General features: G+C 40.9%; 1 protein-coding gene across 2 annotated transcripts in view; it reads left to right on the forward strand.

The window, feature by feature from the left end:
- Nucleotides 1–8,023: 8,023 nt before the first annotated feature.
- Nucleotides 8,024–24,827, forward strand: part of PSMD1 (proteasome 26S subunit, non-ATPase 1) — an 81,523-nt gene continuing 64,719 nt past the window's right edge. Inside the window, exons 1-9 of one of the 2 annotated variants that reach the window (XM_061388016.1) lie at nt 8,024–8,207; nt 12,304–12,347; nt 12,982–13,055; nt 13,243–13,412; nt 16,416–16,621; nt 19,783–19,926; nt 22,039–22,265; nt 23,604–23,664; nt 24,573–24,701. In XM_061388016.1, the coding sequence (XP_061244000.1) occupies nt 8,192–8,207; nt 12,304–12,347; nt 12,982–13,055; nt 13,243–13,412; nt 16,416–16,621; nt 19,783–19,926; nt 22,039–22,265; nt 23,604–23,664; nt 24,573–24,701 (1,071 nt within the window). In that variant the 5' untranslated portion in view covers nt 8,024–8,191. Of the gene's footprint in view, nt 8,208–12,303; nt 12,348–12,981; nt 13,056–13,242; nt 13,413–16,415; nt 16,622–19,782; nt 19,927–22,038; nt 22,266–23,603; nt 23,665–24,572; nt 24,702–24,827 lie in introns of those variants that run through there. The other variant, XM_061388021.1, reaches the window with a different exon arrangement.

A 24,827-nucleotide genomic window follows, 5' to 3' on the forward strand; every position in this document is an offset into this window, starting at 1 on the left:
GGAGATTTTCCAGACCCAGGGATCGAACCCAGGTCTCCTCCATCTTCTGCATTGTAGGTGGATTCTTTACCGCTGAGCCACTGGGGAAGCCCAAAGGGTGGTTTACACATGATTTTTTCATTACCTTCAGTATTTGCTGTGAATAGTTGAAGAGAGCAGGTCTTTCTTTACTGAGCTTTGGGTTCTGCCTCCCAAATGTTAAATGGGACTGAGACCCACCTTTGCTTCCTTCGGGAAGGGTCTCCTCCTCTCCCCACCCCACAGTTCCTGCTTGGAAGCCCTGGCCTGCCTTCTCTGCCATCTCGAGAAATTGCTAAGACAAGCCCCATCCTTTCAGGAAGTATGGTTGCTGTCTTCTAGCAGACAGTAGAGTTGGGTACCAGAGGGATGCCCTTGATGGTGAGTCTCTTCGCAAGGTACAAAGGTTGGGGTGGGCCTTTCTGAGGGGGCAATTAGAACAATGCTACCAGGAGCCATCAGCAAGGGGCCTCCGGTCAGGTCCCAGTGTGGACTCTTGGGGGCTAATCTTTCTAATATGGCCGTGGTTCTGACTTGAATCAAGAATTCCTAATAGCTAATAAAATCAGACCTCATTGCTGTCTAATCAAAAACAAAATGGATCTTCCCCTTTATTCTCATAAAATGTTTCTTGAAGGGACCTTTGAGAGCAGGGCATCAGGGTGAATGGCAGGGCCTCTGGAATCATCTGGTCTGAAAATCCCCCAGTCCTGGCCAGGGTGACATGTCCGCAACCACATTTGCTGGGATTGGAAAACCGGCAGCTGGAAAGTATCAGTAAACATTTAAAAGAGACTGCCTTTTCTTTAAAAGATAGCATTTAACTTGGTACTTATTAGGGTGTGTGTCTGCACACGCGGATGTTTAACAAGCCAAGACAGCCTAACGGAGTCTCAGAGAACCCTTTATACTATGTGCGTCACGGTTTCCTCTCAAAGCCTTTGTCTACAAGAGGACTCTGCACAGGGGTCCCTTGGTGAGCAAACCACAGGCTTAAGGCAAAGTTGCAAAGGGGCCAGGGGCTGAGGCCCCCAAACCTGTGGTCTAAACAAGCCCCTCTCAGCCGGGACAGACCACCTAGGACCCCACGTGCCTGGAGAAGGTTGATGGTGGCCACGTTAACCTGAAAGCCATCCATGCTGTAGCAGATCCCCGCTGCAGGGCTATTCCTGTGGTCAGGAGGCTGCACTTTGTCCTGTTTGGGAGGCAAACACAGCCCACACAGCGGAGGAAGCCAGTTGTTTAGGAGGAAGCCGCTTATTTTGTACTCGAGGCCTGTATAACCCCCTCGTGACATGGTTTTATGTGTAAGTGGCTCAAGGATTGGGACAGAAGTGGAAGCTGCCCTGGGCAGCCTGCCACATTATTACATGTGGAAAGTTCAGGGGGAAACAGGGTACAAGGCAGGAGTGACGCCCAGAATCCCACATGTATCCCTGAAGCCTTTGGTCCCTGGGCCGGAACCCTCTGGTTGCCTTCAATTTGGGGCTGCCTAATTGGAGCAGGGGCTTCCCTAGTGGCTCTGTGGTAAAGAATTCGCCTGCATTGCAGGAGACATGGGTTTGATCCCTGGGTTGGGAGGAGCCCCTGGAGAAGGGTGTGGCTACCCACTCCAGTATTCTTGCCTGGAGAATTCCATGGACAGAGGAGCTGGTGGGCTACAGTCATGGGGTGGCAAAGAGTCAGACACGACTGACCTACTAACACACATATACAATATGGAGCAGAGGCAGAGACCAAGCCACACTGTGGTTCACAGAGATCTTGGAATTCGACTCCGAGGGACCATGGGATGTGACTGGCTGGGCGCTGAGGCTGTCGTGGGACCAGGGCTTTGACAAGAGCGTGAATCTTGTCTGGCTTCCTCCCTGAGCTGCCCAGTCTCAGCCAGGCCTCCTGCTGCAAGTGCAGACCAGTGCATTTCCAAGACAGAAATTCAGATTTTAAGTCTTAAATCATGCTTGTGACTGTCCTGCTCTGCATTTATTTGGAGTAATTAGGTGCTGTGCTTAGTCCTTGTGACCAAGCCCTCATAAAGAGTCCCAGTGGCAGAAACCGGGCCTTTGTCTTGTCACAGGAGTTCTTTCTCTTCCTCACTGGTTGACAAGGTCTTCGCAGAGCAGGGTGTGGCCTCAGATCACTACCCCAACACCAGAAGGCCTCCAGCCTGACCACCCTGACCCTCCCCCGTCCGGGGCACTGTGCTCTCCAGAACTCCTAGCTGCCACGGCGGTCACTCCCAGCCCCTTAACCCCAGAGAGAGGTGGGTATTGTGTTCAACTTTTGCCCCTGGTCTGGTCTGGCCCTGCCTGTGCCATCACCAAGGAGCAGCCACGACTATGAAGTAAGGCAAGGGGCCTGGCCCGAATTCAAGGGCAGAGGGACTGCGGCCTTTGGGTGAGTCTAGACCAGCTCGTCTCAGGAGAACCTACAGGCACACCTGTAGCTTTAGCTTTTCTAGTAGCCATATTGTAAAAAAGATCAAAAGAAACAGGGGAAATCATTTTAATAACATTTTATTTAGCTCAGTATGTCCAAAATAGTATCATTCCAACCGCATTTTTAATACATTTTAATGAGACATTTTGCGTCTTTGAAATCCCAGTGAGAATTTTACACTTCAGATAAGTTTTATTCATAACACTTACTCTATATTTAGATTTTATTAAATTTACAGTTGCAAAAATAGATTTACATCTTCAGATTGTTCCACATACACTTACAAATTGTCCAGTGACTGAACTGGGTGTCCGTTTTTAAATTTCAATGGAAAAAAATTGTAATTTAATTTAAAATCAGTTCCTGGGTTGCACAAGCCACATTTCAAGCGGCCACCTGGGGCTAGTAGCCCTCAGATAGAACAGCCAGAGTGCAGGAGACCTCTCCTGAGGGCACATTGTGACTCCTCCCACCCCTGGCCACTAGCCCAGAGCTGGCTCGTCATCTTAGACCTTTCACTCTCTCAGCCACCCTAGCCCCTACTCCGGACCCTATACCCACCATGCCTTCTCCCTACACCCTTCCCCCACCCCACGAGGGGACAGTGGCTTCCAGCATCAGCTCGTCCATGGCAGACTTCCAGTTTCCCAAGATAGGCATTGCCTTCCTGGTCACTGTCCTTCGAGGAAAGAGACCCTAACATCTTCAATGGCTTCCAGGGTTCTCTCATGCTTTAGTCCATCCAGGCCAATTCCAGCCCCAGCCGGGCATTTCCCTCCAACGGAGCACCTACCCCCTGGAGGCCCAAGTCCCCATCTGCATTTCCCGTTTCTGCTCCACGAATAAGTGCTTTCAGTCAAAAAGCATGTGGCCTGCGGGCTATACGTGAAGCAACCAGTAGCCACGTGACCAGTTTTACTGCCCGCTGTCCTCTGCCAAGCCCTTGATGACAGCACCTCCCGGCACGAGCCCGGCTGCCACGTAGGTGGACCCACCCTCTATACAGCAGAACTACTGTGCAACAGGGATCTGATCCCTGGTGTCCTGGAACCGACAGCAGCTCTTTGCACCTTATCACTCGGCAGTTTAGGAAGCAATCCCTGGCAGTCAGTGATTAAAGACACATGGCTGGAAAAGAGGGAGAAAGGAGAAAGGAAGAAAGAGAGAGGAAGGGAAAGAGAAAGACAGAGACAGGGACACAGAAAGAGACAGAGAGGCAGAGCCAGGCAAAGGGCACGTGCACGGAGGTCTTCTGAATATTTGCCTGTGTTTGCTGAGCTCATCACCTCTGTGGAGATCAAGATCACTCCCATGAAAAGTGGGTCTGACATGTACTCCAGTGTTCATCGCAGCACTGTTTACAATAGCCAGGACATGGAAGCAACCTAGATGTCCACTGGCAGACGAATGGATAAGGAAGCTGTGGTACATATACACAATAGAATATTACTCAGCCATTAAAAAGTATGCATTTGAATCAGTTCTAATGAGGTGGATGAAACTGGAGCCTATTATGCAGAGCAAAGTAAGTCAGAAAGAAAAACACCAATACAGTATATTAACAATATATATGGAATTTAGAAAGATGGTAACAATGACCCTATATGCGAGACAGCAGAAGAGACACAGATGTAAAGAACAGACTTTTGGACTCTGTGGGAGAAGGCGAGGGTGGGATGATTTGAAAGAATAGCACTGAAACATGTATATTACCATATGTGAAATAGACTGTCAGTCCAGGTTCGATGCATGAGACAGGGTGCTCAGGGCTGGTGCGCTGGGATGACCCTGAGGGATGGGATGGGAGCGAGGTGGGAGGGGGTTCAGGATGGGGAACATATGTACACCCGTGGCTGATTCATGTCAATGTATGGCAAAAACCACCACAATACTGTAAAGTAATTAGCCTCCAATTAAAATAAATAAATTTTTAAAAAAGAAAAGTGGATCTGCCACCCTCACCTCAGCCACCAGCACTTGTCTTTGGCAGCCCCAGGGGGCCACTTGAAAGGTGGCTAGTGCAACCCAGGAATTGATTTTAAATTAAATTAAAATTTTATTTCATTGAAATTTAAAAACCGACACCCAATTCAGTCATCGGACAACGCTTAAGTATATGTGTCTAATACGTCTAAGTAGAGGAGCTATCCCTTGAGTTCTGCCCCTGCCCTTGATTGGAGTGGATGGTGTCCTTTGGTGGTGTTTTAAATCCCCGGCGGGAGAACCAAGATCCCGCATTCCAGGTGACAAGGCCAAAAATAAATAAGTAGATTCAATTCGCTTAAAATATCTGTTGTAAAAATCAAATACGTAGATTCAATTCGCTTAAAATACCTGTTGTAAAACTCAATTAATCAATAATTTTTTTTTTTAAAAGAAAAAGTCCCAGGGCTTCCACTAGAGGGGGCAGGGCTTCCATCCGTGGTTGGGGAACTACGATCCCGCATGCCAAACGGAGGCCAAAAAAAAAAATTTTTTTTCAAAAATCCCCAAATTTTTAAAAAAGTAGCGGGGGGTGGGGAGGTGGAAAGCAATCAAATCCAGTTCTTCACAGGAGGACCGGGCCCTCCGAAGACCCAGGATTTAAATGCCAGAAGGCTTACGGACTGGGCGGGGGCGGATGGGAGGCTGGGGCAGCGGATAGACGGTGCTCGCTTTGGAGAGCTCGCCCCTTCCCATTTTCTCCGCCTTCTGGGAGGCGCTGCAACCACTAGAGGGCGCTGCGCGGGCCACGGAGATGCTCCCACTACGCTTCGGACTGAATCCTGCTCCAGGTGGGTATGAAAGTGAAAGTGAAAGTCGCTCGGTAGTGTCGGACTCTTTGCGACCCCATGGACTATACAGTCCATGGAATTCTCCAGGCCAGAATACTGGAATGTGGGTAGCCTTTCCCTTCTCCAGGGAATCTTCCCAAACCAGGGATCGAACGGGGATCTCCTGCATTGCAGGCGGATTCTTTACCCACTGAGCTTCAGGGAAGCACCAAGGTGGGTATATGTGCAAATAAAAATCAGAATCATGGTTTCCTCCTTTCACTCTGACAGAGACCCCGGCCCAGCCCATACGAGTGTGAGACAACAACTGACCTCGTTGGGGCTTTGAGATCTTTTGTGTTACCCCTAAATCTGGAGGGAGATTGTTGTTTTATGAACAGAGCACTGGGTAAGAATCCTTTCTGTGGTCTTGCTGTGTCCTTTGAAAAGAAATCACTTTAGAGTCTTGGAGAGGCAGGGGTTTCTAAGATATAGGTCTGAGTTCTACCCTTGTGCCATTGGTCTAATAAACATTTATTGATCATCTGTTACCTGCGTGACCCTGTGCTAGTTACCATAGGAGACACAGATGAATGAGATGTGGCTGTGCCCTTGAGTAGTTCCTTGTCTACTTGGAACATAGGCAAGGAGATAAGATTATAGCTGTGTGGGGTAAAGGCTGTAAGGGGACACATTGTAAGGTGGTCATGGAAGGCTTCCTGGAGGAGGTGTGGCTTGACTGGAACTCAGGACAAGTCTGATTAGCTGGGTATGAGAGGGAGAAGGCCTTGAAGGTAGAAGGGCGGTCAGAGACAAGGTGCACGGCTGCACAGCTGCTCAGGATGGCAGGAGTGTGGCCCACAGGGCAGAGGAGTGGGGCATGCAGGTGGAGGGTAAGCAGGGTTGGGTGAAAGCCCTGGAGGAGCTCGGAGGAGACAGTCCCTGTCTTCCTTGTTTTGAGTAGTGCTCCAGGCTGACTGTGAAGAATGGCCCGCAGAATTGTGAGATGGTGAGCAGGAAGTCAAGGCTGTTGGGAGCTGCTGCAGTGAAAAAAGAAGAGGGGAAATTTATTTTTCTTATAAATACAAGTTTATACCTTTCTACCCTCTTCACCCATTTCACCCAAGTTACCAACTTTAAAAATTCCAAGGATTTCACAAAAAATTCTGGTTTCTGGTTTTTCTTGGAAAAAAGTCATAAGCCCTCATGACAGTAGCCTGCATCTTGGCCGACCACCACAGTAGGAGCAAGCAGCCACTGCTCTCTTTAAATGGGGTGGGCAAGCATTCGCAATCGCTCAGTCCAACTCTTTTCGACCTTTGGACTGCAGCTTGCCAGGCTCCTCTGTCCATGGGAGTTTTGAGGCAAGAATACTGGAGTGGGTTGCCATTTTCCTCCTCCAGGGGATCTTCTTGACCCAGAGATTGAACCTGTGTCTCCTGTGTCTCCTGTATTGCAGGTGGATTCTTTACCCACAGAGCCATCAGGAAAGCCCTGAATCGGGGCATCACTCTTCACTTTGTCCCAGTCGCCGCTACCCCCTACTGCCCCTCACACACTAGTATCAGTTTCCATGCACTATCCTGCTGAGCCGGTGTTTTCTTACACTAGACATGCTTCACTCATTTCCACTACCTGTTAGCGTTTGTATCTGATTCTTTTAGGACTTTGGGGCACACAAGAGTCTTTATGTGAGTGATCAGTCAGAGTACTGATCAGTACTCAGCCTGTTTGTTTTTCATGCACACTTCTGAGGGCAGTGCCTTTTAATCTCAGCTAGATTCTTCAAAAGTGTTTAATAATTACATTTAATATATTTTAACACATAGCTTTAAGAATACTAATTTTTTTTAGTTGATGACACTCAAGTGTGTCATCAATCAAATTTTATTTCCAGTGAGAAACAATGGTTTGTGGAACTAGGTTAAACTGTTTTGAAAAGGCCTCAGAAATAAGCTTTAGTAATAACTAGCCTGTTGAAGACTAGCTTGATAGTGCGAGGCTAGAAGCTTTAAAATGCCACCATTTGTCACTCATGTTTGTCAAGACTTTCTCAGTACTGACTATTGAAGTAAATTGTCTACTAAAGCTGGAATAAAACCGCGGATGGCGATCATAACTGCCATTTCAAATCAGATATACTAAAAAACAGGAACCCGCTGCTATGGAGGCTGAGAGGAACTGGGCAGAGGGAAGGCAACAACGACATTTTTTTTCCTTTGGAACACTTTTCACTGTATATCTTTGTATATTTCTGATTTTTAAACCATTTACAATATTCACTATTCCAAATGTAAATTAAAACTTTCCTTGTTCAACTTTATGATAAACCAGTGATTACTTAGGCATTCACTGTGATACGATAATAGAGCACTGATGTGAGAATTTCTTTTAAAGCTGGGCTCCACTTTTTAAAAATTTTGAAAATCACTTTTCTAAGAAAATGCTCTTTGCACTACCCAGACCCTCAAAGGCTTGGCTGGGGGGCGCTGCAGGGAGACCGCCCAGGCAGCAGGTGGCGCTGCCAACACCGCGAGCAACCTCCCCTCAACCTCCCTTTTCTCATCAATGGCGGGTGACGGTGGGGTCCTTTTTCTAGGGGTGGCTATTCTGAAGCCTGACCCCAGGTGCGGACGCGAGTTCCTGTCCCCGTGGGAGCTGTGGCCTCGAGGAGGGTTAGAGAAGACCATGGAGCTCTTCGTGCACCCCCATCCCGCGCGAGGCGGGGCGGCAGCGGCGGCCCGGGGAGACACTGGCCCAGGGGGTAGAATTCGCGCCGGGCGGCAGGCGGCGTCGCGGGCAGCTCCGGGGCGGGCAGGGTCCTGGGTGAGAAGTGAGCCGGCGGCCTGAGGCGGCGACTGACTCGAGCAGGGCACCGGGGGGAGCCAGGAGGCTCGGCGAAGCGAGCGGGCCCTGAGCTGACAGATACACGGCGCGGCCCGGGCGGCGAGCGAGCGGGCGGGCGAGTGCGGGGCGCAGCCATGATCACTTCGGCCGGTGAGTGGGGCCGCCGCCGGCGCCGCCAGGGAGGAGCCGCCACGCCGGCTTTTAGCTGAGTCAGGGCCGGTGACTGGGCACCTCGGCGGAGGCGCAGCGCGCCTCGCTGTCCGAAGCCCACCTCCGGGCGGGAGCTGGCCGTGCGGCCCGGCCTCTCCGAGGGGGGCCCCGCAACCACCTCCGGCTCGGGGGGAAAATCGCGCTGAGTGGACCGGCTCGTCGTCCCTCCCCAGCCACTCCCCCCGACCCGTGCCCGCACCCTAGGGGCTTCCCGGGCCGGTCTGCGACCCCAACGGCTTTTCCTTAATTCCCTCCCTCCCGAGGTTGAGCGTGTGGGGCCGTCCGATCCCAGCCCTTTCTCGCGGGTGGTTAGGGTGGGATGGTTCCCTCTGTGCAGCCGGACAGTAAGGCAGCCCATGCTACACAGTACTTCCCGACCTGACCCAGCTCTTATCTTCTTTGGAGTGAAATCTAAATTAAACGAGGGCTGGGGCAGGTCGTTTCTGAGTTTATTCCAAGGATATTTTAATTAGGCACCCCGAGAACTTTTCCTGTGTACTGAGAATCAGCCTAAGGTTTTGAGGCTGGATGCGCGGTAACTCTGCTACCTTGAAGAAGGAACTCCTGGGTGTGCGGGCGGGTTTCCTCTACTTAACCCTTGAGCGCGTGGATTCGTGGAATGACGTTTGCAGTGGTATCAGCTCCGAAGTCAGTTTTCAAGTGGAGATTTTTAAGCCCCTCACTGCAGATCGATCTGCACAAAGTTGTCCACAGTCTTGGTGCCTTTTTTTTTTTTTTTTTTGCCGGCTCACGGACCTTTTTCTCGTCCTGATTTACTCTACACTTGTCCCGCAAGTGTTTTGTTGTAAACAAACTGATGATCAGAAGACAGTGACTTGCACTTTTAAGGAACTTGTGTTTCTAAAGATTGCTTAAATTGGCGGGACCCTGGAAGGCATAATTTTACACTTGAAGAAATGCCACCGGTACATAGACTTTTGTTTTAGTTCAGTATAAGTAAAAGCTTTTCCAGTCAGAATTCTGTAAAGATAAAATTAGCATTAAATTTCTTACCACTTGTAAATGTAGGACTCATTATTTTTCAGATTCATCTTCTTAGCCCAAAGTACCTTCATCTCTTGCCTGGGTTGCTTTGAGAGCCCTAAGATTCTGTTTTTCCAACATTACCTCCATATAGTTTATTCTTCTTGTTGTAGTCAGAGTATTCTTTCTTAAACTTTAATCACATAATATTCTTTTGCTTAAAATCCTTCAGTGCTCTCTGTTGTGTTTATAATAAAATACAAGTTTAAAGACCTACATGATTTGATTCCTGCTTTGTCTTGTACTACTCTTTTCTTCGGTTTTACATAATCATACTGGCCTTTCTGTTCCTTGAATATGTCCGTTTCTTTCCTATGGGCCCTGTCACATTCTCTTCCCCCTTTCTAAACTCTTCTTCCTCAAGTTTTCCCTTAGCTTCTCAGTCCTTAGTTTCTGATCACATTTTAGTCTTTCCTGATCATCCTATTAAAACATGCTGGGTCTCTCCCCCTGATCCATCCCCTTCCTTCATTACAGTCCTGTAATTACTTTGTTTACTTACCTGACTACTGTCTTTCTGTCTGTGGTAGAATTTTGGGCGGGAAACCTTTCATAATTCCTAGAACTGCCAAGCAGATGGCAGAACTTCAAAAGTGTATCTCGAATGAAGAAATCAGTTAACTAATCGAATCAATAAATCAGTCACTAGAGTATTTGAAGTAGAGGCTAAAAAGAAAACACTTGTATGGAACTTAATAGAATTTAAACCTGATGATTTCTGAAGTCCTGCTCTGAGGCTCAGTGATGGTAGAATAGTACTTATTTTGTTACTCATTGGTTACATTTACAGGATTACTTAATCAGCTTCTGCTCCAAACCTTTTTGTCACCTGATTTCCTGTTCTTTGGCTGGCTGTGGTTTAGGATCTGTCCCTGGTGCTAAAGAGAAGCTAACAGGTTCCAGTTTGAATTAGTCGGTTTATTTGTTCATTTATGGTCTAGGCACTTGCAGAACACTACAAACACAGTGGTGAATAAAATGTCAGCATGTACTGTTAAGTTTTTCAAGAGTTTTGGCTGTGAAAGGGAGTGGAGAGAGAGAGATAGGGGGTTATTAAAAGGGAGATGTTAGAATGAAATTCTTTGAGGCAACTGTTTCAACTTCAGGCTGTGTCTTCTGGAGCATAGCTTCATGTTTATGAATAATATGCTATTTTAAATAATGCTATAAGTTGATACAGCAACTTAGATAGTACTTGCTGACTTCGTATTACAGCACAGGAGATTTTTTAGCATCCTGAAACCTTTCCCATTCCCCAGTGCACCCATCCCCCATCTAAAGGTGAGTTCTCCTGCTTTTAAGATGGGAAATATTTGTGTATGAAGTGTAGGTATTTGATTTCATTGTGTTCCATGGACAATGGCAGCATTTCTAAGCCAGGACAACCATGTAACACGTTAGTCATAAGTGAAACCAAACAGGAGAGTGTACAAAAATTTTCATCACGTCTTTTGGTAAAAGCAGTTCAGGCATACTGTTGATTGTTGATAAGGGAATGGGTAGCATTTTTAGTATTTTGATAAAGCGTTCTGCTGTTTACCATCTGTTCCAGATTTAAGGCACTCTTCTCTATTAGCTCTTCATTGTCACTAGTTCCCAATCTCCCCCCACCCCCCACATTGGATTCTTTAATCTGTTTTCTCTTCATGCTTTCAATTCAGCCTCTCTCTTCTGAATTTGTTATACCAACCTATAGCACCAAGAGGTTCCTTTTATTTGCATTTAAAGTTTTAGAATAGTAATATGCCCTAGCTAGAACCATGGCATAGTTTCCTTCGCTGAATTTTGTGTCTTTTCCCATATGACTCTTTAAAGACTCCTGAAGCTGTTTGGCAAACCTACACTTAACACTTAGAAATGACTACATCTACTAAGGAAAGTTGCCTTGACACTTTTTGTATCAGCTTACAGTTTCAACTCACTGTTGCAGAATGATTTTTAGGACCTACATGGAAAACATCTGAGAAACATTTTAGTTTCCTTTATGGTTCAAGGACAATAATTTCCCACTTTTTTTCCCCCCTTAATAATCCCTTTGATATGTGACTGTATTTCAGGGTGCATTTTTGGGAGAGAACAGTTATTTCCTCTACTCTTCACTGTTGGTGCCAACACCTCAGGCTCGCATGAGGATTGCTTTGCTTCAGTAACATGTCAGAACAAGTGAGATTGCTCATCATTTAGCGAAACCTTGTAGGTTACTTGTAATACAACAGAGGTGCCTTAATATAAGCATCTTGAAATAGTCAAATTATTTTACTCCATTGAGTTGACAAGTAAATATTCCTGCTTCTGTAAATAATTTTATGACTCTTGGTTTATTTCGTGTGAATAATTTTATTCTAAAATTGTGTAGGCAAGTTTCTCATTTTGGTCAATTAGGCCAGTGATTCTCAAACTATAATGAATATCAGTATTGTAAGGAAGGCTTGTGGCCCCATTACTGGACCCCACCCCCACAATTTTTGATTCACTAGATCTGTAATGGGGCCAAGAATTTTTATTTTTAACAAGTTCCCAGGTAATGTTTGTACCAATTGATCCAGGAGCCATATTTTGAAACTGTTGAATTAGGCACATAATGTGATATATGTGGTATCGTGAGAGTTTGATAACAGTTAACTCTTGAACTTTGAAATAGAAACTTTTTGGTTTTAAAGAAAAATAATCATTCCTATAATGAAGTCACCCCTCAAAAAATGCTTATTTTCCAACTGTGATATATTTTTCATTAAGCATTAGTTTATCTTAGCATATATATTGCATAATCACAATATATAGCCTCCCTGGTGGCTTAGTTGGTAAAGAATCTGCCTGCAATGCAGGAGACCCCAGTTCGATCCTTGGGTTTGGAAGATGGCAACCCACTTCAGTATTTTTTCTTGGGGAATCCCATAGATAGAGGAGCTTGGCGGGCTACAGTCTATCAGGTCACAAGAGTTGGACACAGCTGAGCAACTAAATTAATCACAGTCTACCTTTTGTCTTGTAGCTGGAATTATTTCTCTTCTGGATGAAGAAGAACCACAGCTTAAGGTATGAGTTGAAGAAAATTAACTGGGCTTAATATTTGTGCTTTGAAACTGTTTGGCTATATTGATATTTGTGTATATACCATCATTTAAAATAGCATCGTACCCAGTCTATAACCACTCATTGAAATCTAGACCCAGAAGACAGTGTTTTGGCAACAACAGTTGGTTTTCCCTAGAGTTTAGCAAAGCTGAGGCAAATAAATCTCAGTATGGTACCTAGAAACCAACCCCCCTCCAATTTTCTATATCAACAGAAATCACATATTTTAAAACTTTTTTCATACGACAAGAATTTTAAATATACTTTAGTTGGCTCTAGGCACCTGAATTCATTTATATCCAAACCAGCAACCTAGAGTCAATCTTACACATACTGTCAAAGAATAAAAATGTTCAGTATGATAAGGAGTGACATTATATGGCTAGTCTCATGTTCTATGACTGAAAACAGAAAGGAAGTATGTAAGCCAAAGAGAAAATGTAAGTTAGTTGGTAAACTTTTATATTTGTCATAGATTAAAACTTTTAGTAAATATGACTTAAAATTTGGCCATTGATTTGTTTGCTTTTTTTTTTTTAAGGAAATATAATGATAAGCCTGTCTCAAAATCGAATTTTGGTTTTATCTTCTACAGGAATTTGCACTACACAAATTGAATGCAGTTGTCAATGACTTCTGGGCAGAAATTTCTGAGTCTGTAGACAAAATGTAAGAATTTGTTTCTATTAATTGGAATAAAGTAGATCAGCCTTAATTATCCATGGATGTGGGTCTTGTGATTTATAAATTCATTTAGAAATTTGCTGCCACTAAATTGTGACTTGAGTATATAGATTTGGAATTTTTAAAGAGAACCACAGTTTGAACTAGGCCTATACTTCCTAATTTCTTTCAGAGAAGTTTTGTATGAAGATGAAGGGTTCCGGAGTCGGCAGTTTGCGGCCTTAGTGGCATCTAAAGTATTTTATCACCTGGGGGCTTTTGAGGAGTCTCTGAATTATGCACTTGGAGCAGGTGACCTCTTCAATGTCAATGATAACTCTGAATATGTGGAAACTATTATAGGTAATTATCTTCCATCTAGTAAGGCTTTATATTGTTGGCCTCTTTCTTGCTCTCCTACATATAGCATTTTTCCCCCCTGAATTACTCTTTGATGTTGGCACGTTTCATTTTAATGAAAGTTCATAATCTTTCTACAATAATCTTATGCAGACTTGAGTTTTTAGATCTGCCTTAGAATTCTGTGCTGTTATTTATCATAATAAACAGTAACATCAATAACAGTAATTATTAATGAAAGCACTCACCTCACAAAATATTTTAAGAGTGACTAAGAAATTATTCAGAAACAGCTGACTTAAGGCAAAGTTAGTTATCTCAGTGGTTATGGTCATCTCTTTTCCAGTGGGCATATGCTTATACAAAAAAATTTAATCAGGTTATTGTGAATAACAGAAATTAAATGATAGCAATTTATAGAACTGTTTCTAGCACAGGAAAACATTATTCAGTATTTCCACTGTGCTAGGCACTGTCTTGGTCATTCTTCATTTCATGGTTTATTCATAGCTTTCCTGTGAAGGGGGAGCTCACCCTGTTGTAAAGATGAGAAAACTTGGGTTTCAAGATGATAAAGACACATGGTTATTAAATAGGAGGGTCAGAATTTAAAATCTAGGCTTAATGTCTACGAAATCCATATTGTTTCTACTAGTAACCGTTGTTGTCTTATTTTTTTCTGTATTTTTGAAGTGAGAAGGTAGCACACAGGCAAGCCTCTGGGTTCTCCATCTTGCAAGTTGAATCAGCTCTGTAAGATTTTGTTCTGAGCTTTTGTAGCTTTAAAAATGTTAGAAAACACTTGCTCTAATAGATGAAAGAAGAGATTGTGTACCCTTCAGACATGTCTTTAGGAATATCAAGCTTTAGGTCATAATTACAGATAGCCCAAGAGTGTTTTCTGGAAATGTGTATAGTATAGCTAGTTTTTTTAATTCCTGATTAAGAGGAGATCTGTATTATTCCCCTGAACTTTTAAAGGGAGAAAATTGGTATTCTCTTTCAGAAATTGGGAAATGCTGTACTAGGGAGTCCAAAGGGGTACTTTTCAAATGTCCCTGAAGTTTGTAGTAAGATTTTGTGTTCACATTTAAAAATTTTTTGCCATGATGGTGCGAGGATGTTTCAAGCTTTATTGTTGTTGGGGATTCATTAAATTGGAGTTTTCATCTGTGAATCCTGTGGGAAGAACAGATTATTTTAAAGAATAGACCATATCATTTGAAACCAGAACACTTCCCCTGCATTGTTAGGAATGGGGAGTTAAATACTTTTATCTCTTTTCTTTTATTTGAAGGATTTATTTTGATGAGTGTTGATAATTTTATCCAGCATTGATCTGCAGGTGCTTGTAATGTTACCATTTTACAAATGATTTTAATCAGGACAGTTGGTCCATGAGGTGGCAGCTTCCTTCCTGTGTATCATCTTAATCTTAGCTTGTAAGAGGTGATTGTTGACTGGTAGACCAGTTCTGTTTGCTCTTCTTTAGGTGGAAATGGGGTTCACCCTTCTAGTTTTCTTGGGACTATTAGAATGGATTTTTTTTTTTTCCATAATATCAGTGAGATCTGTGAAAAGATACATAAAATAGAATTTAGGAACACCTTCCTAGGACCTTAAATGAATGTCATAAACAGTACACTCAGAAAACTCAAGGCTAAAAATTTTCTCCCAATTGTAATAAGACTTTAGCTAGAAATGAGACTACAGTTAGTATATACCTGGTAAGTGAGAGCACGAGTCTCATTTGAAACTAGGAGGTAACATTTTTCTTTCTCCATTATTAAATCTGAGATTCCTCTCTGGTGAGACAGGGGTAATGTTTCCTCGCAACTACATTTGGTTCAAAAAGCTCCTGTTGGGGCCTGGTAAAGATTTTCTGCAATGAAAATTGTTTAAGGTCTGTGTTGTGACTGCCACTTTGTTCTTACTAACTGTACCTGAACCTGTCTAATTCTTCCTGGATCGATCCTGAACCTGGTATATTCCAGTTTAGGAAAGTGTTCTGCTTCCCCCGAATATAGCCCCATTGACATGGGCCTTGTAGTTGATCGGCAGTTCTTCCTGCTAGTTCAGTCATTTCTGTTTGCTAAGGCTGTAGTTTGCAACTCATTAATCTTGTCCTTGTACCTTTCTCTTTGAAATGGAGAGTGACAAGCCAGTGAGTTATAGAGAGGACAGCTGTTATATATCTCATTTAGCTTGAGTGGCTATCTTCCTTATGAAGGTGGAAGAAGTCTTAGGGTAATTTCCCTTTTTGGTTGCTCTTAACAAGTTTATGGTATGATGGTAAAGTAGTGTAAGTTGTAAACATGATACTTCCTCCCCTTTCATCCAAATCATTGTGAAATGTGAAAGCCAAATAGTGCATGTGCACCACTGCATGAATTTTCATACTCTAGGGGAGAGGGGAAATATGTGTGAAAAGTTCACCCTACCTCACATTGAGGCAGTGAATATTTTAGTTGATTGCTGGAAAGGGTTTTGGAAATCTTCTTTAGGATTGCCTTTGGGACCAGTGACACATTTCAGGTCATTTCACCATTATTCTACAAAGATGATTAAGGCAGGCTCTACTCTCAAGGAACTAATAGTTTCATTAATGTGAAGACTGATAATTTATTGCCACGTGATAATTGCTACAATAGGTTTTTGTTAATATTCTCAATGGCAAGTGTTTGTTTTTTGAAAAGTGAAACAGTCAGCTATTTGTAGCCAACTCTGTAAAATAAGCAGCTTGGCCAAGTTGAATAATGTAATTTTGGTCAAAGTACAGTAAAAAGATAGTAATGTTTTAAATAATGTCAACTTATGGAATTAGTATAACTGTTATGAAGGGAGGTATTGTTTGAAGGTATAACTTCTAGCATTTAAAATATTTGAAATTTACTTATTACTCCACAGTCATCCCGTAAGTTTTCATGGTGATAAATGTAGGTATTGTCCTTTCTAGTAGTATCAGCCCAATTTACAAAGTAATCAGTTATTTTATTTTCTCTGTAGCAAAGTGCATTGATCACTACACCAAACAATGTGTGGAAAATGCAGATTTGCCCGAAGGAGAAAAAAAACCAATTGACCAGAGATTGGAAGGCATTGTGAATAAAATGTTTCAAAGATGTCTAGATGATCACAAGTATAAGCAAGCTATTGGCATTGCTCTGGAAACACGAAGACTGGACGTCTTTGAGAAGACTATACTTGAGTCGGTAGGTAGAGGGTGCAACTTTAGAGATTGTTATTGATGAAGAATCAGCAGAGCAAATTATTAAAACTGAAAATTATAGTGAGAAGAAACTCTAGCTTAGAATAAAATGCAATGCTCTTTTGAAAAAAGTTTATTTTTATGATTTTAAAATATGCTTTTTTATATTTTTAATGTATTTTAAAGGAATTTTGGCTGTTCTTGTTGAATAGCCTCTTTTGTCTTACCACTTTTATTCCTTTGAGGTCTTGCATGGGGAAGTTGTCTTAATTAGGCTTTCTCTAGTTGCTGTGCTTGGGCTTCTCATTGCCGTGGCTTCTCTTACTATAGCGCATGGGCTCTAGGGTGCAGGCTTCAGTAGTATGGCACGTGGCCGTGGCTCTCCTAAGGCACGGGGAATCTTCCCAGGCCAGGGATTGAACCTGTGACCCTTGCATTAGCAGGCAGATTCTTAACCACTGGACCATCAGAGAAGTCCTCTGCCCTTTTAAAGAAGACTATAATGATAGCTACTATTGTAGTCCCTTTATTACGGCTAAAACTATACTTTCCTAGTTTGGGGGTGTTTTGCAATAATTATGACAATTGTAAGTCACCAACCAATGTGGTCAGAGAGGTGCAAGCCTGAGTTAAATGAAGATTGATCTGTTAAGTGCCCACTTAGCCTGCCTCACCCTCTTTCCTTCTCCACGAGCTAGCTCTCTGTACTCCAGCCATCTTGACTTTGTCTCTTCTTCTAGATGGACCGTGCCTCACTCCCCTTACCAAAAATATTGCCCCTCCGGAAAACATCCTTTTCTTTTCCTTACCTGCTTTATTCCTGTTCAAGATTCATAGTTCAGTTCACCTGTCATTTGTTTACAGATCCTTCTGTCACTCCCTGCCAGCCATATCCTCCTCAACCCCTAGATCCAACTAGGTCCACCAGATCAGAACCTACTTGAGGACAGGTGCTTTTACCACTGGGTCCCTAAAGCCTAAGGCAGCATTTAGCAGCAGTGGTAAGATTTGTTTAAATAAGTGTAAATATATGAATGGCCCAGTGTCATAGAATGGCCCTTATTTTGCTGTTTGATTTTTGTGCAGTTACTCCTTGTCTTCAGGTGACTAGAACTAAAATACTTGTTTTTATTCATTCAACACTGTTCTCGGCAATGGAGATAACAGTGGGAAGCAAGGAACAAAGTTCCTGCTCAAATGGAATAATCCACTAGGGGACCCGGCAGTGACACCTATTCCCTGTAAGGTAAAGAGGTGATAAGTGTTTAAAAAAAGAGTAAAGGAAAGTAAGAAGTACATCTTACTTTGTCTCCCAATGCTCATATACATATATTAATGCTGCTAAGTCACTACAGTCGTGTCCGACTTCGTGCGACCCCATAGATGGAAGCCCACCAGGCTCCCTCGTCCCTGGGATTCTCCAGGCAAGAATGCTGGAGTGGGTTGCCATTTCCTTCTCCAGTGCGTGAAAGTGAAAAGTAAAAGGGAAGTCAGTCAGTCATGTCCGACTCTTAGCGACCCATGGACTGCAGCCTACCAGGCTCCTCCGTCCATGGGATTTTCCAGGCAAAAGTATTGGAGTGGGGTACCATCACCTTCTCCAACATGTATTAATAGATGTAACTTAAGATGAAATGTGCTGTGCTTAGTCACTCAGTTGTGTCCGACTCTCTGTGACCCCATGGACTGTATCCCTCCAGGCTCCTCTGTCCATGGGGATTCTCCAGGCAAGAATACTAGAGTGGGTTGCCATGCCCTCCTCTAGGGGATCTTCCCAAACCAGGGACAGAACCCAGGTCTCCCTCATTGCAGGCAGATTCTTTTTGTCTGAGCCACCAGGGAAGCCCATAAGATGAAATAATACCTACTTTTTCTGCTTGTGATATAATCATGGTATTTTAAAATTGTACTTCATTTTTTTGAAAAATGTTAGTCTATTAAGTTGATTTCATTATGTGTGCAGATTTGTCACAACTTGCTTACAAAATAAATTTTGTTTTATCATTGAATGTTAACTTTCTTTAAATTCTATAGCAATTTACAGCTTTTCAAAAGTTTTGCATGCTTTTTATATAATCCTGTATTAACCCTTTTTAATCCCCTACTCTTCTACCACCCCTCCCCCTTCCCTGTCCCCTCTGATAACTACTAGTTTGTTCCCTATATCTGTGAGTCTGCTTTTGTTTTTTATTTTATTCACTATTTTGTTGTGTTTTTTAGATTCCACGTATAAGTGATACCATATGGTATTTGTCTTTCTCTATCTGACTTTATTTTACTTGGCATAGTGCCCTCCAAATCCATCCACGTTGCTGCAAATGGCAAAATTTCATTCTTTTTTATGACTGAGTAGCATTCCCTTGTATATATACATATGTGTGTGTGCATATATATGTGTGTGTGTATGCATATGTATGTACACACACATATCTTTATCCATTCATCTGTTGATGGATACTTAAGTTGCTTCCATATCTTGGCTATTATTAATAACACTGCTATGAATATTGGGATGCACAATGGAAGTCTTTCTGAATTAGTGAATTTTTTTGAATTTTACATTTCTCAACTCCATTTTTGAGAAATACTCCTGTAGCTCTTCAGCATGCTTGTTTATGCTGAAGAACTTTTATAGGTTGGTATCTCAAAATTCAGGCATGCTTTGAAGAACCACAAGGTAAACATAAATAATCAGGAGTCAAAACTTTCTCAGGAGAGTGCCAGTTAGATGTGACAGCACTCAAAGCTTGAGTCACTCAGAGCTAGAGAACAGTTCTATCGTCTTGTGTTCCTGGTCATTGAATATAGGCGATAAATCCTGAGGATTAGCTAGGTTGTCTGCTTGGTATATGGACACTTGTGTAGATCTTTTTATAATAATTAACAGCACCACTCTGTTATAGTATACTGTGTTCATATAGTGATGATTCTGGATGAGCACTAAATATTTGTTTTCAACCCATTTTTTCATGAAGACGGGGAAATAGGTAATTTTCTTTTAAGATTTTCATCTAAAATAGTTAAAAATTTTAAATTTTATTTAAGTAGCAAATAAAGCTTTAGCTGCCTAGAATGACTAAAGAATATTGATTTAAATAATTTGATTTCTAAATAAACGTGCTTCAGTAACTAGATAATGATGTCTCTTCAAATTATGTCTTTCAGAATGATGTCCCAGGAATGCTGGCTTATAGCTTGAAGCTCTGCATGTCTTTAATGCAGAATAAACAGTTTCGGAATAAAGTACTGAGAGTCCTAGTTAAAATCTACATGAATTTAGAGAAACCTGATTTCATCAATGTTTGTCAGGTAATAACATTGTATTATTTTACACTGTATTGCTGGGTAATGCCTCACTACCTCATGTGTGTACCTCATCACATCACTGTAATTTCATACATATATCTGTCAATTGATCTTTACAACAGCCCTGTGAAGATAAGTTGTGTATTTATGTTCTGCTTTACTGATTAAAAAACCTGAAGTTCTCAAAACTAAAAAGCTATTTTGTTATAATGTATTCCTTGTGTTCTTTTTTTTATTTTGAAAATAATCCAGGCATTTAAGGAAGTTTTTGGAAATGAGGTTAAAAAAAAATAAATAGAAGAAAAAATAAAGATAAAAACAGTACCTATGTTATGTCATTCTAAAAGAATTTCACATATAAAAATTATCATTGGTTTCATTTCCCAAACACAACCAGGACCTTTGAGTATTTTCTTTCTCTCTTTTAATGTATGGATTTCCTTGCCTAATTAAAAAGAAATTAAGACAGTACAGAAAATATATAAAATGAAATCTGTATCTATCCCTTTCCCTGGGCATTTTCCCAGTTAAAAGATTCATAGATGTTTTCCTCCAAAAACATATGGAGCTACGTCATTCTTCTCAATGACTGGATTGTATTTTTATTGACTGGAAATGCTCAGTTTGCTTTTCAACAGTTACCACACTGTAAATTTCTGTATTCTGCTTAGAGCATAGCATTTTATCACACATTTTTTTATTTGTTCACTATAATGTATTCTCAATATGTGTTTCTATCCTCTATACATATTTAAAATTTAGATTAATGCATCCTTTTTTGAATGCTTTTTAAAAAAAAATCATTATAGGCTATTACAAGATAGTGAATATAGTTCTCTGAACTCTGTTGCTCATCGGTTTTATGTATACCTTTTGATGCTTTTTAAAGCAAGTGTGAAACACAGAAAAAGTTGGAAGAAAAATATCCACCTTTATGTCACTTGAAGTCTACTAACATTTTAGTATATTTCCTTTCACTTTTCTCTATATAGTTTTTTTTTTGAGTTTTGTTTTGCTTCTAAATAGTTTTTAATAGTTTCTTACGTGTTTTTTTAAAAGTTACATGAAAAACGATAGTCCTTTGCCTTCTTTTCTCAGTGTATTTCAGTTTTATTTCCCAGAAGTAATTTTATTTATTTTAGTATTTTATTCCTTGTCCCTGAAAAAATATTTTTTGAATTTTACGTTTTTAAAATTTATTTTTGAACAGATGATATTACGTTCACATGACTCAAAATTCATGAAGGACCAAGGGGTATATAGTTAAAAGTCTTCCTGCCACTTCTCCCTTTGGCTTCCAAGTTCCCTTACCTGGAAGCAAACTATCAATTATATATGTCCTTCAGTTTAATGTTTTTTCCATGTTTTAACTCTTCACAAACTCTTGTACGAACTCTTTCTTGATTATGCAGTAGTCATTCAGTGGGTGTTCTTTGCCTTTTTTATCCAGTCTCGTGTTATTGGTCATTTATTTTGTTTCCATAATTTCCTGTTCTTAGTTTATAATAATTTTGATTAATGTGTTCATTTTGAAATTGAGTTATTTGCTATTTAAAACAAATTTTAAATTGAACTCTTAAATATCCTAAGTTTATTGGATGGCTTTTGTTAAAACATGTGGCAGATCATAAGAGTAGTAAGAGAAATGCTTCTGAATGTTCATGTTAGTGCCTCTTGTCCTAGCCCAGCACAATGCAGTGCGTTATGAATGAATAAATGAATGGCTCCTACAGTTTATGGTAAAGCAGAAATTAGAAGTTTTGTTTGCTTCTAAATCACTATGAAGAGCACTTGATAGTGATTTATGAGTAAGTTTTAAAGAAGTCAGGATTCATTCACCAACCAGTTATTAAGTATTGCTAATTGCCAGGCACAGTATTAGGAGCCGTGAGCATAACTTGTATGGACTTTCTTATAGGAGGCAGATTCTACTTTCAGGAAAATTCTGGTGCCAGGATGAAAAGTGGAATGCTATTATTAGACTAGATAGTTAGTTTGCTGCAGTTTGCCTTCACTTTTATTTATGGTTTCCCGTGTTGTTGACTGTAACTCTTTAAGTATCTTACAGAGCAAAATTTTCAATTACTATGTAATTGTTCTCTATCTGTGTTTCAGTGCCTAATTTTCTTAGATGATCCTCAGGCCGTGAGTGATATCTTAGAAAAACTGGTAAAGGAAGACAACCTCCTGATGGCCTATCAGATTTGTTTTGATTTGTATGAAAGTGCTAGCCAGCAGTTTTTGTCATCCGTAATCCAGAATCTTCGAACTGTTGGCACCCCTCTTGCTTCTGTGCCTGGGTCCACCAACACAGGCACTGTTCCAGGATCAGAGAGAGAAAGGTACGCCTATCTGTTTCTGCATAGAACTAATCCAGCTATCTTTATCTTATTTGGGGAGTAGAGAGAGTATTTCTAGACAACGTAGTCTAAGAATAAATACCATTAGGTTTCATAGATTGTAAACTCTTAAGAAGACTATTGCTGTGTTTTGCACTCTGCTGGGCACATTAAGGAAAATGAAAAAAAAATGGACCCTCCTGGAAACAATGAAAGTGGTTGTCTGATGGGGCGGGTGTGGGTCCTGCATGCTTTCTTATCAAGTAAATTTAAAAATCTCAGGTAGGGTAGGTTGGGCTAGATTTTAGGTGTTTGGTTAGGTATTTTACAGGTAGAAACATTCTTAGCTTTTTTATGCTTTTATTAGAACTGGTAAAAATTATTATAATCCAGTAATCTTCATTTATCTAAGTTTTTAAAAAATTTTTCTCAACATTATTTTGTAGATTTTGGTACAGGACTTTTGTACATTTTCCCCTAAAGTTATTCCTAAGTATATTATGTCTTTTGATACTATTGTAAGTGCTATGTTTAAGTTTCAATTCAATTTAAATTCTTATTGCTAATATGTAGAATTATACTTGATTGTTGTATATTAAAATTGAATCCCACAACCTTACTTAAGTCATTTAGTGGGTCGAGTAAATTTTTTTATAGTAATATTCTTTTATAACCTGTAGTTTATCTGTACTGAAATTAGTTTTCCTAAGTATTTACAAAGGAGGCTTGTTTAGGATAGTTTCTAGAACTTCCTGTTCTGTTGTGTCGTGGAGTTTTAAACAGAATGGTGTCTTATGTTGTGAGATCTCCTGGCTCTGTTTCCTTTCTCACGTTCATTTTGGCCTTCTTTTTCCCTCATTTCTGCTTTCTTAATTTGAATTCTGTGCCCAGCATTTTCTCTTTTGTGTTTTGCTTTGACCTAGAAGAGAGTGTTGGCCGGTCGGTTTTAAGAGTTGTTGGAGCTCTGACTGCTTTACTTCAGACTGGTTTTGTGGCCGGTGGTGGTGGCTCTGTTTTGGGAATCTGGGAGATACTTTGTCCCCTGGTTTCGTTGTATTTATTGTCCTTTTTATTTGCTAACCTAGTTAGTTGCTTTGCGTGTTTTATGAAATTATCTGGCGGAAATTTGGTAACTGAACTGCCTCCATCTTATTTTACAGTCTTTTCTGTTTCTTAACAGCAGTACTTTAAAAGTTATTTAGTGTTTTTTCCTTGCAAAATACTTCTTATGGACGTGGTTCAGATCTTCCGTTTGATTAAAAGGAAAGAGAAAAAGTCACCCACACATACCATTCAGAAAAGATTTATCATACTGATAACTGTTGGTTCTCTTCGTTTTAGTGACTCGATGGAAACGGAAGAAAAGACAGGTAGTGTACTTGTAGGAAAGACGCCAGAAGTGGTAAGTGTGCTTTTTGAAGTTGAGGTTTCCATTTAAACATAGATTTCCACACTATATTGTAAATTACTTAAAAGTGTTACATACCTGTTTTTATGGAGGTTTATTAATAAGTTTGATATCAAAGTTATTTTATAAAAATAGACTTTGTATAAAAAGTAAAATTTTAAAAATTAATCTCAGGAAATTCCTTGGTGGTCCAGGGTTAGGCCTTGGCGCTTTCACTGCTGAGGGCCTGAGTTCATTCCCTGCTTGAGTGGGGAACTAAAATCCCACAAGCTGCACAGCACAGGCAAAAAGCAAAAGATTGATCCCAGAAAACACTTGCCTTAGAAGAAATCAAGTCCCCAGATCCGTACCAAAGAATGAACTCTGTTCAGAATAACTCTGAATTATATGTCATAGCGTGAGAAAAAAACTATGGCCTCTAACAAATAAATGGCAACTTGTAGAGACAGAGGACAATTTAGTTGTCTTTATTTTTAATATTCATAGTGTACTTACGAGTGAGGCAAGGATTAGAGCAGTAGTCTGTTGGATGTAATGTGTCCTACATCAGAATTTTTGGTTTCTGGTTATCAGGTATATAAATTTCAACTCTTCTTGTGGTTGGAACAAGTTGTGTTGGTGGCTTGGTATAATTCGTGAGATCATATATATGTGTTGATTAAAAGTGCTTTTTCTGAATTTTGAAGAGAGAGTTTCTCACCTAAACTATGAGTTGACTAAGTATAAAATAGTTCTTCCTGCATATCATCATTACTCTTACAGATTTTTAAAAAATTTTTTGTATTGGAAGTGTGCTTAAGTTTTTTTATGTGTATGACTGAATTTCACTGGTTTAAGGCTATTAAAATTAGCTTACTGGATTTCAGTAATATAATAATTTTCATTCTTGTTTGTTTTGGCAGAGTCCAGAGCCCAAGGACCAGACTTTGAAAATGATTAAAATTCTAAGTGGTGAAATGGCTATTGAGTTACATCTACAGTTTTTAATACGAAACAATAATACAGATCTCATGATTCTAAAAAACACAAAGGTAGAAAATTTATCTGTAATGGAGGCTTTTTTCTTATATTTATTTCTTTGTTGATTATAAGTACTTAATACTTCTTATTGAATAATTTGTTGCATTTTGTCAAGGAAATACATTTTTGAAAAAACA

This window comes from Bos javanicus, chromosome 2, assembly GCF_032452875.1.
Source record: "Bos javanicus breed banteng chromosome 2, ARS-OSU_banteng_1.0, whole genome shotgun sequence".
Taxonomy (NCBI): Eukaryota; Metazoa; Chordata; class Mammalia; order Artiodactyla; family Bovidae; genus Bos; species Bos javanicus.